Genomic DNA, 15,544 nt, shown 5'->3' on the forward strand with positions numbered 1-15,544 from the left:
GAAAGACATAAAAATATAATTTAAAGCAACTTTATTTTAATAATATCACAAGCAGACTAGAATACACAACACTTGACTTGCTCACAACAAAGTTTGCTCCACCTGGCGGGAGAGAGACAACGCGAGTGCTATTGAAGGCGCTGGAAAGATAAACGATTACGTTATAAGTAAATTTAAGAGTAGAGCACAAACTTAAATTATAAAGCTGAAAATAACGACTTAATAATACTCAAGCTAGAAAACCGTTTGGTGTCAGTACAATGCTCGAATTGCCGCTCTTAAGGAGTCCACGAATCAGCGCCAAATCATCGGGCGTCAGGGACCAGCCATTCAGTTGACCCACGGACTGCAGTTCCGGGCAGCTGTCCATTAGTAACTGGAAATAACTCACATTAGCCAAGTATTTAGATTGATTAAAACCAGTATTCTACCTCCACAGACTGCACTGTGAGCTCTGGCGCCAGAGTGAACCACACATCCTCCAAAACTTTGAAATCGTGTTGCATAAACATGCTGAAAAATATATTATTGATTTATCACTGCAGCAAGAAGTTTATTATATGATTACCTCACAATATCCTCGTCAGTGAACTCCACCGTGTCCACCGCCAGTCTCTTCAGATCGGTGGAATTGCAGAGGAAGGCCTTCAAGGAACTGGTAAGAATGGCGCTGCTTAGGATCTCCAGACCCTCCAGCTGCTGGAACTTGGCGTGTCCGGCTCCGTAGGACAGACTGTCGATCATATAGCAGTCGAGATCAATGAGCGAGGGACACAGGCGAGCCAGCTTGCCCAGCTCCAGGTTCCCCAGTCCCTTGATCATGGTTAGGTGCCGCAGATTCCTGCCAATCGGACGCTCCAGCAGGGGCAGTAGCTCGGCCACCACAAATTTGTAGATCTTCAGTTTGCGCAAATTGCGCGTGCTAAGAGCCCTCAGGCTACCCGTCTTGGGCGAGTCCAGATAGAGGGCCTCTAGTCTAGGACACGTCTGCATGATCACCTGCAAGGTGGCTTCATCCGTTCCTGTGTCGTGGATGTACTTCAGTCGGCACTTGAAGCGATCGTCGACATTGTCGTGGATAAACTTTAGGGAGGCGCCGACAAAGGAGTAAGTGGAGAGCGTTTCCACCTGGGGACAGTGCTCCAGGATGAGGGCAATGTCCGAGTAGCAGATGTTCTCCTCGCCTGGCATGCCCACATCCACAACGGTCAGTGACTGTGAGCAGACGCCCTTGGCCAGCAGATCGATGCCGATTTCCGTGATGTCGGTCTCGCCGGAAATGTCCAGGATCTGCAGACGAGTGCAGCAGTTACCAATCTCCTCCAGCAGCCGATCGTTGGCTATATAGGGCACATACAACTTGACCAGCTGCTTGCATTTCCTGACTATATCGTACATGTAGTGCATGTGCTCCTCCTTGACCCAGATTCCCTTGATATTCAGCACTCTCAGTCCAGCTCCTTGGGCTGCAATCACCTGGAGAATGGAAGGTCATTCAATAGAGTCTTCTATAAAGTATTATCCTTGATTACCTGCAGGATCTTTTCGTAGTAACTGAAGGGAAAAACCTCGGTCATCAGGAAAGTAACGCCGCAGTTGAGCAGCATCTGCAGGCAGGTGAACCGCATATTGGCGTCCAGATAGTCCGAGCTGACGATCACCCTGAGCAGATCCTGGTATATATTGGGAGTGGCTCCAAGCTGGGCCAGATACTCGTTCAGTTCCACCATCACGATGTTGATGTCCAGCTGCACGTCCGGGGCATACTGCGCGTAGCTGATGGTGGACACTAAGAGATTGGCCAGCTCCGCCAAGGCGCTGTCGCTCAGCGATCGCACTGAGCACTTTTTCGACATGTCTCTGTTTTGGTTTTGGCCCAGAGGTAAACAAAATACGACGCAGAAGCCGCTGGGAGATGAGCGCAGGAGAGGATTTGTGTTGCTCGTGGTTACATCACTTGGTAGCAGGCGCAATGCTGGTTGTTTTCCTGCTTCCTTAGAGTATTTCTAACGTTCCACGGTAACTATTTGGCCAATATCCGCTAAAGGCGCACTTCTACACATGCGTGTACCTTATATTTAGGGGGTAAAAATAGATTCTAAAATTATATAGGCGAAGGAGACTGTTTCTGCCGACGAACTAGCGAACTGCGCGATCCAACAGCACGACGCAAACTGAGAGTCATGGGACGCCAAAATGTTTGGTTTCCCCGCTTTCACATTCTCAATTCGGCGAGCCACTTGAGCGACCAAAAAAACAATGCTTAACTCGTTTCATTGTTATTTTGATTCGCTTTACAATTGCATTATTTATTCGACAGCATTGGTATAGAGACGTTCTATAGTTTACTTAACTGATTCTGGTGCAAACCAGCCAGTTATTCTGATGTTTAAACAATATTACAACTAGTACACCAAATATTAAAACGAAATCGAAGTTTTTGTTCGGTATTTCGCAGCTTTAAGCCCTTTAAACTAGAATTTCTGGCGAATGCAGTTCGATTCGAGAGATTTTCGAATGTGGGGGAATACTAAGAGAGCGTTGGACACCAGTATTCAGTAGAGATTCTAGGGCTGCAGGTAGCTGGGCAGCTTCATGCGCATGAACAGCCAGGTGGTGAAGAATGAAACCAGGATGAAAATGAATCCCATGGCGGTCAGCAGCAGGCGATTGAGGTTAGTCTTGCCCGGCGTGTGCGTTTGGTCCATAATGATGAATCCCAAGCCGCCAACGGTGAACAGGAAGCTGCTGGCGAGGCCCTCCATGATGTACTGCCCATTCACTCGGTAGGGCATAAAGGCCACCGGACGCGAGTGTCCGTGCTCATCCACAGTGGCTCCCAGGCTGGGTGGCTCCACAATCACGTCGTATATGATACCTGCGGGCCAATCAGAACTCTGTTTACCCAATCTCAATGATATGAAGCTGAAAACTCACCGCCTGTCACCAGAAAATAGGAAAACAGAATCACACTGAAAACGGCCATCGGCGACGGCATTGGAATGCTGAATCTGCGCACCTTAATGTTCGGCGGCACCAGGATGTGGAAGGGCAGGTTATACAGTGTCTCGATCATGATGAACTAATAATTTAGTAGCTATAAATTTGAATATATCACGGTTTTTTTCAATTTTCGTGGCGGTGTCGCAGAATTTTGCCGGCGTAGGCGGAGTTTGTTGTTATCTATCGAATAGGGATGGGCACTTGTACGATACTCCCCCTGCATTGCTGTATTTCCACTAGACAGCATCTTTGCTTGCAGCAGAATAATAAGCCAAGTCATTGTATAGTTATGTCTTAAATTTTAAACTGCCTAATGAAATTTGATTTTTTAAAAGATTCTCAATATATTATAAGTAACATTAAACGATTGGCTTATTAATACTAATGTACTGCAGCTGCCCAGTGTGAACGGCCGTAAACATTGGTCATACTTAGTGATGTCACTATTGCGCTCGCGTAGAAAAAGAAGAAGAAGCGCCCAAAATAACAAACAAAACGTAACTCCCGATCAAAATAGCTTTAAATTGAAGTTAAATAACGAAACTACGATTATGGCGAGTGCCATTCACCAAGCAGCAGGTAGGCTGAATGAATTTCTGAAGATACATAGCATAATTAACCACTCCCTTTGCAGCTAAACTGCCGGCAATTGCGAAGAGGGTGCAAAATCTGGGCGACATGGGCGTTTGGCAAAGATCTCGCGCCTTCCACGATTTGATTGGATATATAAATGGCACCAGTTCGGCCATTCAGGGCATTAAAACCACAGACGAGATGTTTGAGTCTGAAATGGTCAAGAAGCTGCTGCAGCTCTTCGATGCACTGGAGAAATTGGTGGAGCAAAATCCTCCGTTGGAGCAGCCGCAGCGGTTCGGAAACAAGGCCTACAGGGATTGGGCGCAGGCAATGCGGGAACTGTTGCCCGAACTCCTAGAGCAGCTGCTGCCAGACGATAAGAAGCGATACCAGTTCGAGCTGGGGCAGTATCTCACGGAGTCCTTCGGCAATGCCACCAGGATCGACTACGGAACCGGCCACGAGCTTTCCTTCCTCTTCTTCCTGTGCTCCCTGTTCAAGGCCGAGATCCTGCAGGAAGGGGACATCGTGAGTGCTGCGCTGAGACTCTTCAATCGGTACCTTGAGCTCGCCAGGCAGCTGCAGCGCACTTACAACATGGAACCCGCTGGGAGCCAAGGAGTCTGGTCCCTGGACGATTTCCAGTTCGTGCCCTTCATCTGGGGCAGTGCACAGCTGGCGGGTAAGCAATGAAGTGAAATTCTTCCGAGCTTTCCTTTCTGAAACGATTCCTTTCAGTTAAGAGCCCATTTGATCCCTCGAAGTTCGTGGACGAGGAGATAATCACCCAGTACAAGGATCACTTCATGTTCATCAGTTGCATCGACTACATCTGCAAGGTCAAGACTGGACACTTTGGCGAGCACTCCAACCAGCTGTGGAGCATCACGGATGTGCCATCATGGGCCAAGATCAACGCGGGTCTAGTTAAAATGTACCAAAAAGAGGTAATCTTTAGTCAGTAATATGACTAATTTAAAGTAGCTTTATTTGAATACCAATACTATAAATTATCCACAGATTCTCTCCAAGTTTCCCGTGATCCAGCACGTCTACTTCGGAGAACTAATGGCATTCGAGCCCGTCTCCTCTGGCACAACTCTCTCCAACGCGCGACTGGGTCATGTGGCTCCGCCGCCGTCTAAACGCATCTGCATCGGGACTCCAAACTTGGTGCCACCAGTTCCTGTTGCTTCAGCTCCTCCTCCGCCCGCCGAATCCCTCAGCATCGAACTGAATGTGGGCGACTCGAGCAGTGAGAGTAGCGACAACAGCGTGGTTCTACGCCCATCCACATCGTCGGCTTCTCTGGTGGCGGCCTCCGAGGGATCAGGGGATAAGCTCAGCAAGGAATAGACTAAAGAGTGGAGGAAAATGGCGATGATGTAACCTGTGTTAAAAATTCTTATTAATAGCGTTGGCCAATGGTCCAGTAAAAACTGTTTACACAAGTACAATCGCAATTTGTGTTTCTGGGTCTTAAGGTTTCAGTTTTAAAGTGGATAGATGGAGCACTTTCCCGGCGAATGTATTTCACATCATTTAATCCTAACTTTTCATCCCCAAATTACCAAAACAAAAATGTAAATCTTAAGCCGAGTTTAATGGAAACAAATGTTCTTTCCCATTTACACGAGAAAAAGTACAAAACTGAGTAGCGAAGAACGAGAGAGTAAAAAATAAACAAAATCAATATGGCAAATGAGGCATGCAAATAGATGAACTTATAGTACATCAACTTTTGCGGGGAGAAACAGCTTAAAACAGGACGAATTTAGAGCAAAAAGAGGGAAGCTGGAAAGTGGCAAAATGTAAAAGCAGAAAAAAAACTTTTGCGGGGAGTCCCCCTGAAAGCATAATCATTTATTTTCGACACATCATTTATCAAACCGTGCGGCAGGCGCCATCTTGCCACGCCCCCTCATTTCGTCACTTAAAAACTTCATCCGGCATAGTTTTTTTTTTTTTTTTTTCGTTCATTTTCATTTTCTTCGTTGTATATTTTGAGAAAAAGCGGGTAGGCAAGGCGGCGCATGCATTAAAACTTTGCCGACGCATTTTGATTGAAGACTTTCGAAAAACACGAAAATGTGTGCTTTTCTCCATTGTTTTGGCACAAAATGTGGCAACGAGCGACCAACTTCGGTCATGTTCATCAATTTGACCCTGCCCACGCCCACGCCCACATTCCTGTTTTCAAAAATGAATCCGTTCTGGGTTCAGTTTCAGTTCAGTTTCAGTTTCTGTTTCGGTTCGGTGTCGGTTTTGTGTTCTTGCAAATTGAATGAAATTTGCGGGTGAGCTGTTGGCAGGCGTTCGAACAAGGTCGAAAACATGATTGAAGGGCGGTGATGTGATAGCTATGATGTCTGTGATGGAGTGGGCGGTTGGCTGGCTGGGCGGACCTTTCAACTTGGCCAACTGGCAAATGTGGCCGGCAGCGGGGCTGACAAGGCTCCGACCGAGATTTCGGTGCTTCTGACCTTTGACACCGGCAGTTAGATGGGCGATTCTGGGAATTCAGTGATTAATTAGCTGGTGAATGCTGTGTTATAGTTGGAGGTAGTGTGTAGAATTTAGTATGTAATTAAATTGCTAAACTCTTTCGATTTGAGCAGGTGATACCCAGATGTACCGCCAATATCCTTATGCTTCTTTTCTCGGTTTAATTTGCTCAACTTGCTGCAACTAATTACGTAAAAGACCATGCCCATCTCGACTTCTTACAAGGAATTTGCGAAAGTTCGAGCTTTGCTCCTGGAAGTCGAGAAGTGAAGCACAAGGAGGAAAAGGAAGCCTCACAGGACGAAAAGGAGTCGGCCAAGTGGCTCTCAAACTGCAGCCACCACTGCAGCATAACAGGCACAAAGTTGTCGCAAAAACTTGGATCCGCTGGCCAGGAAACTGAAAACGCTGATGGAGCAACTTTGACGTGTGCCGGGTGAAAATTAGTTATTGTCTAAAGGATTATTGTGGTCGGGGCACTGGAAAGTATCTACAAATATTTATTTATTTTACCTCATTATCAGACTAAAGTAATATTTTATTATCTAATATTTTTGTAAGCATTTCGAAAAATGTATCACCATCATTTTTCGCCTTCATTAAGTAAATTAGTTGAATCCTTTTTTCAAGTGTCCTTGGGGGGCTGGGAAAAAATGGTTTTGTTGTACCACCTCGATGAGGTAAACTTAGTTCTTGATCAACTTTCGTGTTTTCTTGGCCAAAAGTCGACCGGCTGGGGCGAAGTTCAACTTGGCAACTTTGTGTGCGACATTGACCAGAGTCCAGAGTCCAACTTTCCGGGTTTTCCATCACGTCCTACAGTCCCAAGATTTACCCACTCCCAAATTAACTTGGGCAAAAATATGCGAGTGGCTTTTAGGGCTCTCTGCTTCTGGTTCTTCGGGTTGCACAATGTTTTCCTTCTGTTTTGCGACTCCACTCACCAGTTGTGTGTTTAACCAGATGACGCCACAAAACACCCAGACGGCCAACACCCACCAGCATCCTTTACTCCTGACAAGGACTGGTTCCTGAAAGGGCACACAGCCCAAATAATGAATACCAACCAGCTTAGTTTGCTACCCTAGCCATATAAGTGGGCTAATTTCTTTTGGAATTTTTGGAAAGAATTAAAATGTAAGCTTAAATGAATCCAAAAAGATTCGTAATCTAACAATCATTATTATGTAAATTAATATAGTTATCTTAAGCCCTTTAATTTTCTAGCCCGCATTTAGCTCATCATACCCTTGCTGACTTCGTCTACCCCTTCTGTTCAAACGGATAACCAAAGAGTTAAACGTCCCTGAGCCAAACGCATTGTTGGTGCAGAAGTGACCAGGAGGAGATGGGATTGGGATCAGGAGTTAGGACTCTGCTGTGTGCACGAGAACAATCGGCAGGAAAATGGGGAAATCAGGGCTGGAGCATGGAATATGCCTCATCCAGTTTTTCATCGAAAGGACAGCAACAGAAGGCGATTGGAAAACAGATATCCGAGTTATGTTCAGACTGGTACTTCGATTTCATCACCAATGGAGCTCAGTCTCCATAATTACCTTTATAATTCTAATAATTTAAGTCAGTAAGACATTAAAATAAGGAATATATTTTTTATAATTCAGTATATAATGTTTTTAGCTTCCGTAAGATTTGTTATAAGTCGTTCTCATAAATGAACTTGAGTTCGAGCCAGGATTGAGTGGCTTTAAGAGACTGGAATTGGCAGCTCAGCCACTTTAACAATTACTCCGGCTCTTTCCCCATTTTTAGCCACTTGAGAGCCATCCTTAATACTGTTGGAATTACAAAGATTAGCGCTAATTTCCGACTACCAACTGCGGCTCCCTGGTTCCCTGGATGCCTGACTGCCTGGCTGCCTTAACCCGTGGATGCCCCCGCTGTTCGCTTAACCCGCCGCGTCATCAAAGGTTACAAATCACTGCCAGCTTCGCCCAACTTAAAATATTAGCCCAAATGGTTTGAGGAAAACTTCGTCATGCAAACATGACTTGGCAGCCTTCAGGCACCAGAAGGGGGTGGTGGGCGAAGTGGGCGCAATCGCTGTGGGAAATTCTGGAGCGGCGGATGCGAACGCATCTGAAATGTGTGCTGGAAAATGCAGCTTCTTCTTGCACCTTGGGGCTTTTCATTGCGGATGCTGCTCCTCACTGCGGTAGACATCCTAGTCAGTTGCTATGGAACGCATATCCAGAGTGGAGTTGAATCAGTTCACTTTCTAATGTTTAAGATATATGCTTTTATAAATATCTCCACCCTATTTTGCGTGGCCTTTTCCTAGTTTCGCATACACTAAAATATAAACGTGTGCCCTCTCTTTAAACAGATATTTCCGAGCAAACTTCCCCTTAACTCTTGTGAGTCCCTTGCTCCCGCGGCTTCCAGAGATTACATGCCATTGATGTGTGTTTTGGCCGCTGGCCAACATGGGGGGAAATGCCGCTAAGTCCTGCCTCCTTGGTCCTTCGTTTTATTCCCATCCGAATGGCTGGCCATAAAAAGTGCGCGTGTGCGTAGTTTTTGCTTTTGTTCCACCTCCATGGTGTTTGTTTTTAATAACTTTTGCAATTTGTTTATGTGCTTTACGTGCGTGTCCTGAGGGCCTCGTCGCAAGGACCTGGTCGGTCAGGTGCCTTTCTTATTAATTAGGGCACAAAGTGTCTCGAAACAATGTAGGCAAACGATATTCGATGTGGTAACACTTGTGGAAAAGAGCAATTACCTTCTAATTTATTACTTATGGACTTCACAATGGCCTTCGATTGCAAAGGCTGATATAAAGTTCGTTAAAAACGATTCAATTCCATTCAATTGGTCATCCGATTCTGCGTTTTTGTACAATATTCCCGATTTAAGGCCACATTTGCCACCATTTTTGGCAGCAGCAAGCTCCGAAAATTCAAAAACCACTGCAGTCCCTTGAGCGGATCTGAATGTGTTGACATTTTTATGTGTGCATCTGCTTTCTTACGTTTTTTTTGTTTTGGCATAGTTTTGTTTTCGAACTTTTTCGGATGCCAGGCAGAAGCCCACAGCGAAATATGCTGAGTCCCAGAACGGCATTCAAATGCACAATTGTTGTCGCCTCGACGGCGTTTGGACTTCCTTTCTTCGTCCTGGCTCTCCATTTTTCTGATTCTTTGCTCCTGCCTCAACGACTTGTGTGTGTGTGTGCACTATGTAGTCCTTGTTTTTAGCGATGTTGTGGGTATGTGTTGCTAAACTGGAGAAAATAAAATGGTAATGGCTAATGCCAAGCCTTGCAAATGTCATTCCTTGGAGTAAAATATCTTACATTTTGTATTTCTTTAAAATTTATACACTCACAATGAAGTTAAGTTAATTGCGAGGCTGCGCACACGGCGTATACGTGATATTTGTGTCCAGCTTTTATCCGAGTGCATGCTAAACATCCGGTTGTCTTTGGTTCCGCAGTGGGTGCTCCCTCCCCTCCACTTTCTCCGCATTTCACCCCCTTTCCCCCGCTGCTGAGCTGCTTGATGCTGCTGCAGTCGCCGCTTTTTGGGCGTGCGGCTGTCGCTCAACTTCCGCTCGAATAGAGTGAAAAATAGCATTTTAGTGGGCACAATTCGCCAGGGGCCAACCTGCTCGTGCTTCCGTCCGCCTACCCCACCCACTTCCCTTTTCCAGATTGACAACACACACACACACACCGGAAGTGGAAGTGCCAGTGGAGAAAGTAGGAAGAGAAACGGCAGCCATCTTGATTCGAACTGTCAGCCGTTAAAGGCTCGCCAGCCATCTTGTTCTAACCAAATTAAATAGTACAATTTACCATGTGTCTGCGTGAAATGCCTGTGTGTGAGTTTGGTAATTGCGAAAGTTGCCAGCGAAGTTACTCAGTTATAAAGGGAATTCATATGAACAAACACAGACCCTCGTACACTAAGCGAAAAGTGAGCAATACAATTTAAGTGCCAGTTAAGCCCAGAATTACGTCAAAACTATGAAAGTACATAGCTGCTTTAATATTTCCTTATTTTATTTATACAAGATACTTTGAAATTTTTCTTTGTGTGCGATGCTGCATTTGTGTGTTATTTTTTATGCGTCGACTGTGCAAAGAAAAGTGCAGAAATTGCAAACGACTTAAATAAGCAAACAGCAGTGAGAAGCTGACACACTCACACACATGCAAATACACGGTGCATGAAGATGGGATCATTTACGACCTCTCTTCGTAAAAAAACACATTTTTCGCGCTTTGCTACTTAAATAAACTACTTTTTACTACTGACTGGCTTTTACTGCCGTTTTTGTTGTTTCTGCCCTGCGTTCTTACATACTGTTTTACGTGTGTGCATAAATTGTTAGCATTGTTGTTCTACTTATTTTTTGGATGGTTACTAAAAAGTTGAGTATTACTTTTGGATGGCAACACTGTTTGCTGGGTCCAAGATATGTGCATTGCCGGTGACAACTCTGCTCGTGCAGTGTCTTAAAGTATGCTGTAATAATAACATCCATTCACCTTGAGCTAAGTCGTTTCGGAACAAAACTAATTTAACAAATTTATAAAAACTCTAAAAACTTATTCAACAAATGCTTGATTTCCCACGTAAACTTTATTTGAATTCTTTGAACGAAAAAAGTCAGTGTCACAAATCTAAATTTCAAATATTCCGCTGGTTTTGCAGGTGAAAAGAAAAATTGTGCGAGTAACCACATTTGTGCGCTCAACTTTATTGGCGATTTTATACGAAATAGTTCGCTGCGTACAGCAACAAATCAAAGTGCACTTGCATGCATTTTTCATTGTTTTTGCGATGGGGAGAAGTTTAAAGTTTAAACTGTCCCCTCGATGGCCATCTAATCAGTCAAAGAGTTGGCCAACTTCGGTCCACTGCATCCACATCCGCACAGTCGCCGCCTGCAATTGTAACTTTGTGCCCGGAGTTTTCTCCGATTGCGTAACTTTACGGCTCTGTCGGAAAAACCAAACAACTGGCGGCTTTCCAAGCCGACTTCCAAGTGCGTTTGACAGTCGGTCGAGGCTGAAAGGCCAGCAATTTTCGGACTGGCAAAAAAGGAGCTCCACTCCACTCGCTGGAGGTCATCTCGATTAAAACCGTGGTTGTGATAAGGACATGCATGAGACTTTCAAAGGGTAGTTTTGAAGAGCGAAAATCTGAGTAATATATGGGTATGTCCAACAGGTCGTATACTTGATATTAAGCAACTCTTATTATAAATTTGCTGGCACATATACTTCAGAGTTTGTAGAATAATGCTTACTACACCGTTTCACTGGCAAATTCTGCTACTTAAACTGTAATCCCATTACAACCAGTCCTGTTGGCTTAGTAAACCGATTATGGGAGTCGTAATTAAGCTGACCACACTTTCATTGGTGCGCCTAGCCAAAAAGCCCGAAAAGCGCGGGCGACACTTGCGGGTGGACGGGCAACTGGGCAGCCGGGAAAAGTGCGAGAAAAGCGGGAAAATTAGTGGCGATAGAAAGCTTTTACTGTTGCCCAGCGCACTTAATTGGAATGCACTTGAAGTGCTCCTGCCGGTTGAAACAGAGACCGCTGCGAAAATGCGAAGTACTCGCCAGCGATGTTGTTTTCCAGCTTTTCCCGCAGGGCCAATTACTAAAGATCGGAATTACGACAAGGATGAAGTTGGGGCGAACCACTTGCCATAATCCTTTTCAATCAACTATGGCGAATCACGGGGATTGCGGGAGTGAGTGCTGCAGGTCGAATGGAATTCGATTCGATTTGATTTCGTATTTATATTCAATTTATTCTAGATATTTGCTGCTCTATGCAGCATTTTCCACTCCGATATGCTTTCCTTTGGCTCGGCTTGGCTTGCGCTTTTTTGGCCTTTGCCAAAGGGGAGATGAAATCAAGCAAAACTTGTGCATTTTCATTTTTTTTTGTTTTGTGCCAAATTGAATCGAATTCGATCGGGGAGCTACGTAGATGATTTTAGATGGACTTTTCCCCAACTTACTGCGAATGCTGTGGCGCTTATGTAATAATGTAACAAGCAACACAAATAGCCGCACTCTGATCCCAATAATTTATGGTCCTAGTCAGCCCTGGGCCGTTTTAAAAATCGCTTAGCGTTTTGGCACAAATGAAACATCAAAGATTTACGAGCCATGATTAAGCCATTTTGCGGCGCCTTAACAAAACGGCCAAAAACAAAGGGCCGTAAGCGCGGCTTTCGTAGAAAGGAGGCCTCAGCTCAGCATCGTCCTTCTGGAAAGGAGTGCAAGTGTTTCTGGGCAAAGTGTTGAGCTGAAAGTGAAATTCCCCTTTTTATTTATCGAATGTGTTGAGCAGTGGGGGAAAGTCGTCGAGGGAGCAGCATTTTCCTTATATTTTCCTGAATGAAAACGCTTCGCCTGTTTTTAAGCTGTGAGTAATTGTGCCCTTTAATTGCAGCCTGGAAATATCTTTTTATTATACCATTCTGCCTTGAAAGATTTAAATTTAATCTGTAATCTGTAAAATACAAGTTTGAAATATACTGTGGCATACATTTACGCTATTCTAGAGATACTTCATTACTTTTCAACCACAAACCCACCTACGATGTTCTTTAATTTGCGAAAAAAACTTATTTTGGGTCTTCCAGGATTGACCACTCGACTTATCTGTTGGGAATCCTGTAAGTCCTCCCATTGTTCCCACACGGAATGGACTTATTTTGTAATTACCACGAGCTTTGCGAGCTCGCTCCTTCGCCAAGGGCCATTACTCATGGCACTCTTTAATTATGCTGGCCAGAGATTTGGCTGGCCAATCCAGAGGAAGTTGCTCCGTGTTACGTGGATGTGTGCCCTCCTGGGTGTGAGAACCCAATTAAGACGCGCTTATTGCAGGGCAACAGCAAAGTCGATCCCACAGCTGATAACGTGCAATTTGTGAGGGCATCTCTGGGGGATTCGCCCTCTGGTTTTGCATTTTTTGTTTATTTGCGGCGCCAATCCTTTGGAGGCTTATAGTTTTGTAATTGTTTCGGGACGGACCTCGTCCTCGCTTTCTTTTTTTTTGTGCCATTTTCGGACTGATTTCGATGGCTTTATCCCTGCTCGGCACTGCTTTAAATTGCTTGGGGCTTGTAACGATTTTTATTCAGCTGTTTTTTCCGTGTTGTTTGTGCGCAATTTGCATTTTGGGAAATGGCGGGAAATTGTGCGCGTTTCCAAGCGTGTGAATAATGTGTGAGCTTACCGAGCTGCTTGCCCCCAAATCCGGATGCTGCCACTCGGGTGCCGTTCCAAAATGATTTGTAGGCATTTTAATCTAATTAATGCTGTCGCGATTGAGGCTGCAAATCGAGTGCACACGAAAAAATCTTTGCAATAGTTTTAATGTCAAACTGGAGTTTTTCAACAGTGTACTGTAAATTTTAATAAAATGTGTACATATATATAATAGAGAATTATAATTTAATAGCATTATTTAGCTTAACTGGATTGCGCGAAATGCACTTTGGCACCCCGCTGCTAATTGTCTACCAAGTTTTACTTCACCCTGTTTCGTCCTGCGTCCTTCGCATTCGTCCTGCTGCTGCCATTTCTTCCACTCCTCAACTTTGTTCTTTTGCAGCCATTACGCGCACTTGTCGTCGGGGTTGTCATTATGCTTTCATGGCTTTAGTTTTGCCCTGGGCACAAGTTTTCTAAAAAACGAAATATGAATACAAAAATGGCTAAAAGGGGTGCATGGAGCGATGGGAGGAAGTCAACAGACTGTCTGCGAATAGGAAAAGTTTTGAAAACTCTTTAAGTCTCTTTTCGCTGATTGCAAGAAAACAATAACAAGGAGTCACATTAAAATTTAAATCGGTGAGCAAACAAGCCAGTTTGCTGTGACTTTTTGAAATATTTAATATTGTTTTTTATTTTACAGCCATAAGACTACTCTTTGCATTTATCTTCGCATTCTTTGATGCTCTCAAAGGAAGTTCCATCGGTATCGCATGCAACAAAGTTCTTTGAAGTACACATGTTTTCCCAGGGTAAATATCCTATTCGAGTAATCAAAGTGTTGCAAGCCCCTTGGCCAAACAACTCAATAGCACAGCTCGCTGAAAAATACAATATTTAAGGTTTTATGAAACTAGAAATAGTAGTTTTTTAATACTCACGATCTTTTAAAGCTGAAACACAGCCAAGTATGGAAGAAATTAGGCAAATAATTTTATATAAATGCATTTTAGATATATTCTTTCTTGCCGAGGACAAGTGAATGAATAACACTTCTAATATTTTTTGTTAATAGAAACTTAAAATGCGCAACTAATAGAATTTTACCCTTGTTAGCTATTTATAAATATTAATTTAGTAAGCCTGCATCTCAAAACAATTAGATATATACAATAGAAACCGCGACCAAAACAATTAAACGTTGTATTAATATTAATATAGTAATCGCAGGTAATCGCGATATTATTCCGTATACTTATTTATGTTTTGAAGTATGAATGAAACACTTAAAATCCTAAAATTTTATTTTAACATTCCTTGCATTTAGCTTCACAAGCCTTGATGCTTTTGAAGAAAGTTCCTTCGGCCGAACATCCACTAATATGCACCGTCTTGCATTTGTTTTCATTGGGTATATAAACTATTTTCGTGATTAACATTTTACATAGGCCAACTCCTCTATATTTAACTCCGCAGACAGCTAAATGACAATTAAGTAAATGGCGTTAATTTAATGACTAATAGTAATAAAAACGAAAGACTTACGGTTTTTTAAAGCTGAAACACAGCCAAGTATGGAAATAATTAAGAAAACAATAGAAGAAAGCTTCATTTTAATTTTGAATTTCGAGCAGGAGTACTTGTGCCTTTCGAATGACTTGAAAAGACTGAAAGTTAACAGCGCAAAACAAGTTAATATCTACAAAAATAATATTCTTTAGTATCAATATATAATATTATAAGTCTGCTTATATACCATTGAGTTCGACGTCTTGTTGTTTCATATTGCACCAAAAACAAAACACTTGTTTAAACTTTTCTCGGAGAGTTTATATGTTTTGTAAATATAATATTCAATACTTGTTCCTTGTATTAACAAAGCTCAGGTTTCTTCACATTTAATGAAAAAACTTGTTCAGATATACGCCCACTTCCTTCAATTTATTTGCCAATTTGTTTACTCTATTGAATGGGAATCCTTCGCAATTCCATGTGGATTTTCCCTTGTCTCTTCGACTGAAATCGAACATTTGATACGAAATTTCAATAAACAGATGATAACAACACTTAACCCTCGGCGGCCCACCTGCTAGCCGCCCCCTTTAAACGTCGGCAACCAGGTGATTGTCTTTTTCGAGTCCCCGGGCATTATTGCGAAAAGCTTTGTGCAAATTTTCTCATATTTCCTTGGTAAGCTCTCCTCAAGGACGACTCAAGACGAGGGCAAATGGCATAAAGCAAATATAAATA

General features: G+C 43.4%; 5 protein-coding genes across 8 annotated transcripts; 1 reads left to right on the forward strand and 4 right to left on the reverse strand.

The window, feature by feature from the left end:
• Positions 1-14: 14 nt before the first annotated feature.
• On the reverse strand, positions 15-2,184 carry LOC6730856. Of its 4 annotated transcripts, none has more exons than XM_016179072.3 (5): positions 1,533-2,183; positions 569-1,476; positions 432-513; positions 260-376; positions 15-140 (listed from the first exon to the last, which is right to left on the reverse strand). In XM_016179072.3, exons 1-5 carry the CDS (start codon positions 1,854-1,856, stop codon positions 129-131), a joined length of 1,443 nt encoding a protein of 480 aa, XP_016023283.1. In that variant the 5' UTR covers positions 1,857-2,183; the 3' UTR covers positions 15-128. The 4 variants fall into 4 exon arrangements, with proteins under 4 accessions (XP_016023283.1, XP_016023282.1, XP_039146942.1 ...); XM_016179071.3 differs by having other exon boundaries at positions 230-376; XM_039291008.2 differs by having other exon boundaries at positions 15-376; positions 569-1,485; positions 1,542-2,184.
• A 92-nt stretch (positions 2,185-2,276) lies between these two features.
• LOC6730857 (putative oligosaccharyltransferase complex subunit CG9662) lies at positions 2,277-3,206 on the reverse strand. Its single transcript, XM_002077985.3, has 2 exons — positions 2,938-3,206; positions 2,277-2,878 (listed from the first exon to the last, which is right to left on the reverse strand). Exons 1-2 carry the CDS (start codon positions 3,074-3,076, stop codon positions 2,568-2,570), a joined length of 450 nt encoding a protein of 149 aa, XP_002078021.1. The 5' UTR covers positions 3,077-3,206; the 3' UTR covers positions 2,277-2,567.
• A 218-nt stretch (positions 3,207-3,424) lies between these two features.
• On the forward strand, positions 3,425-5,036 carry LOC6730858 (serine/threonine-protein phosphatase 2A activator). Its single transcript, XM_002077986.3, has 4 exons — positions 3,425-3,582; positions 3,638-4,261; positions 4,318-4,526; positions 4,600-5,036. The coding sequence occupies exons 1-4, from the start codon at positions 3,441-3,443 to the stop codon at positions 4,933-4,935; spliced, it is 1,311 nt and encodes a 436-aa protein (XP_002078022.2). The 5' UTR covers positions 3,425-3,440; the 3' UTR covers positions 4,936-5,036.
• Positions 5,037-13,913: 8,877 nt separating this feature from the next.
• LOC27207631 lies at positions 13,914-14,558 on the reverse strand. The gene is made up of 2 exons (XM_016183312.3): positions 14,236-14,558; positions 13,914-14,175 (listed from the first exon to the last, which is right to left on the reverse strand). Exons 1-2 carry the CDS (start codon positions 14,300-14,302, stop codon positions 14,006-14,008), a joined length of 237 nt encoding a protein of 78 aa, XP_016023284.1. The 5' UTR covers positions 14,303-14,558; the 3' UTR covers positions 13,914-14,005.
• A 23-nt stretch (positions 14,559-14,581) lies between these two features.
• On the reverse strand, positions 14,582-14,976 carry LOC27207236 (kunitz-type serine protease inhibitor homolog beta-bungarotoxin BF B2 chain). Its single transcript, XM_016182960.3, has 2 exons — positions 14,840-14,976; positions 14,582-14,774 (listed from the first exon to the last, which is right to left on the reverse strand). Exons 1-2 carry the CDS (start codon positions 14,904-14,906, stop codon positions 14,602-14,604), a joined length of 240 nt encoding a protein of 79 aa, XP_016023285.1. The 5' UTR covers positions 14,907-14,976; the 3' UTR covers positions 14,582-14,601.
• Between the last annotated feature and the right edge of the window lie 568 nt (positions 14,977-15,544).

This window comes from Drosophila simulans, chromosome 2L (genome assembly GCF_016746395.2).
Source record: "Drosophila simulans strain w501 chromosome 2L, Prin_Dsim_3.1, whole genome shotgun sequence".
NCBI lineage: Eukaryota > Metazoa > Arthropoda > Insecta > Diptera > Drosophilidae > Drosophila > Drosophila simulans.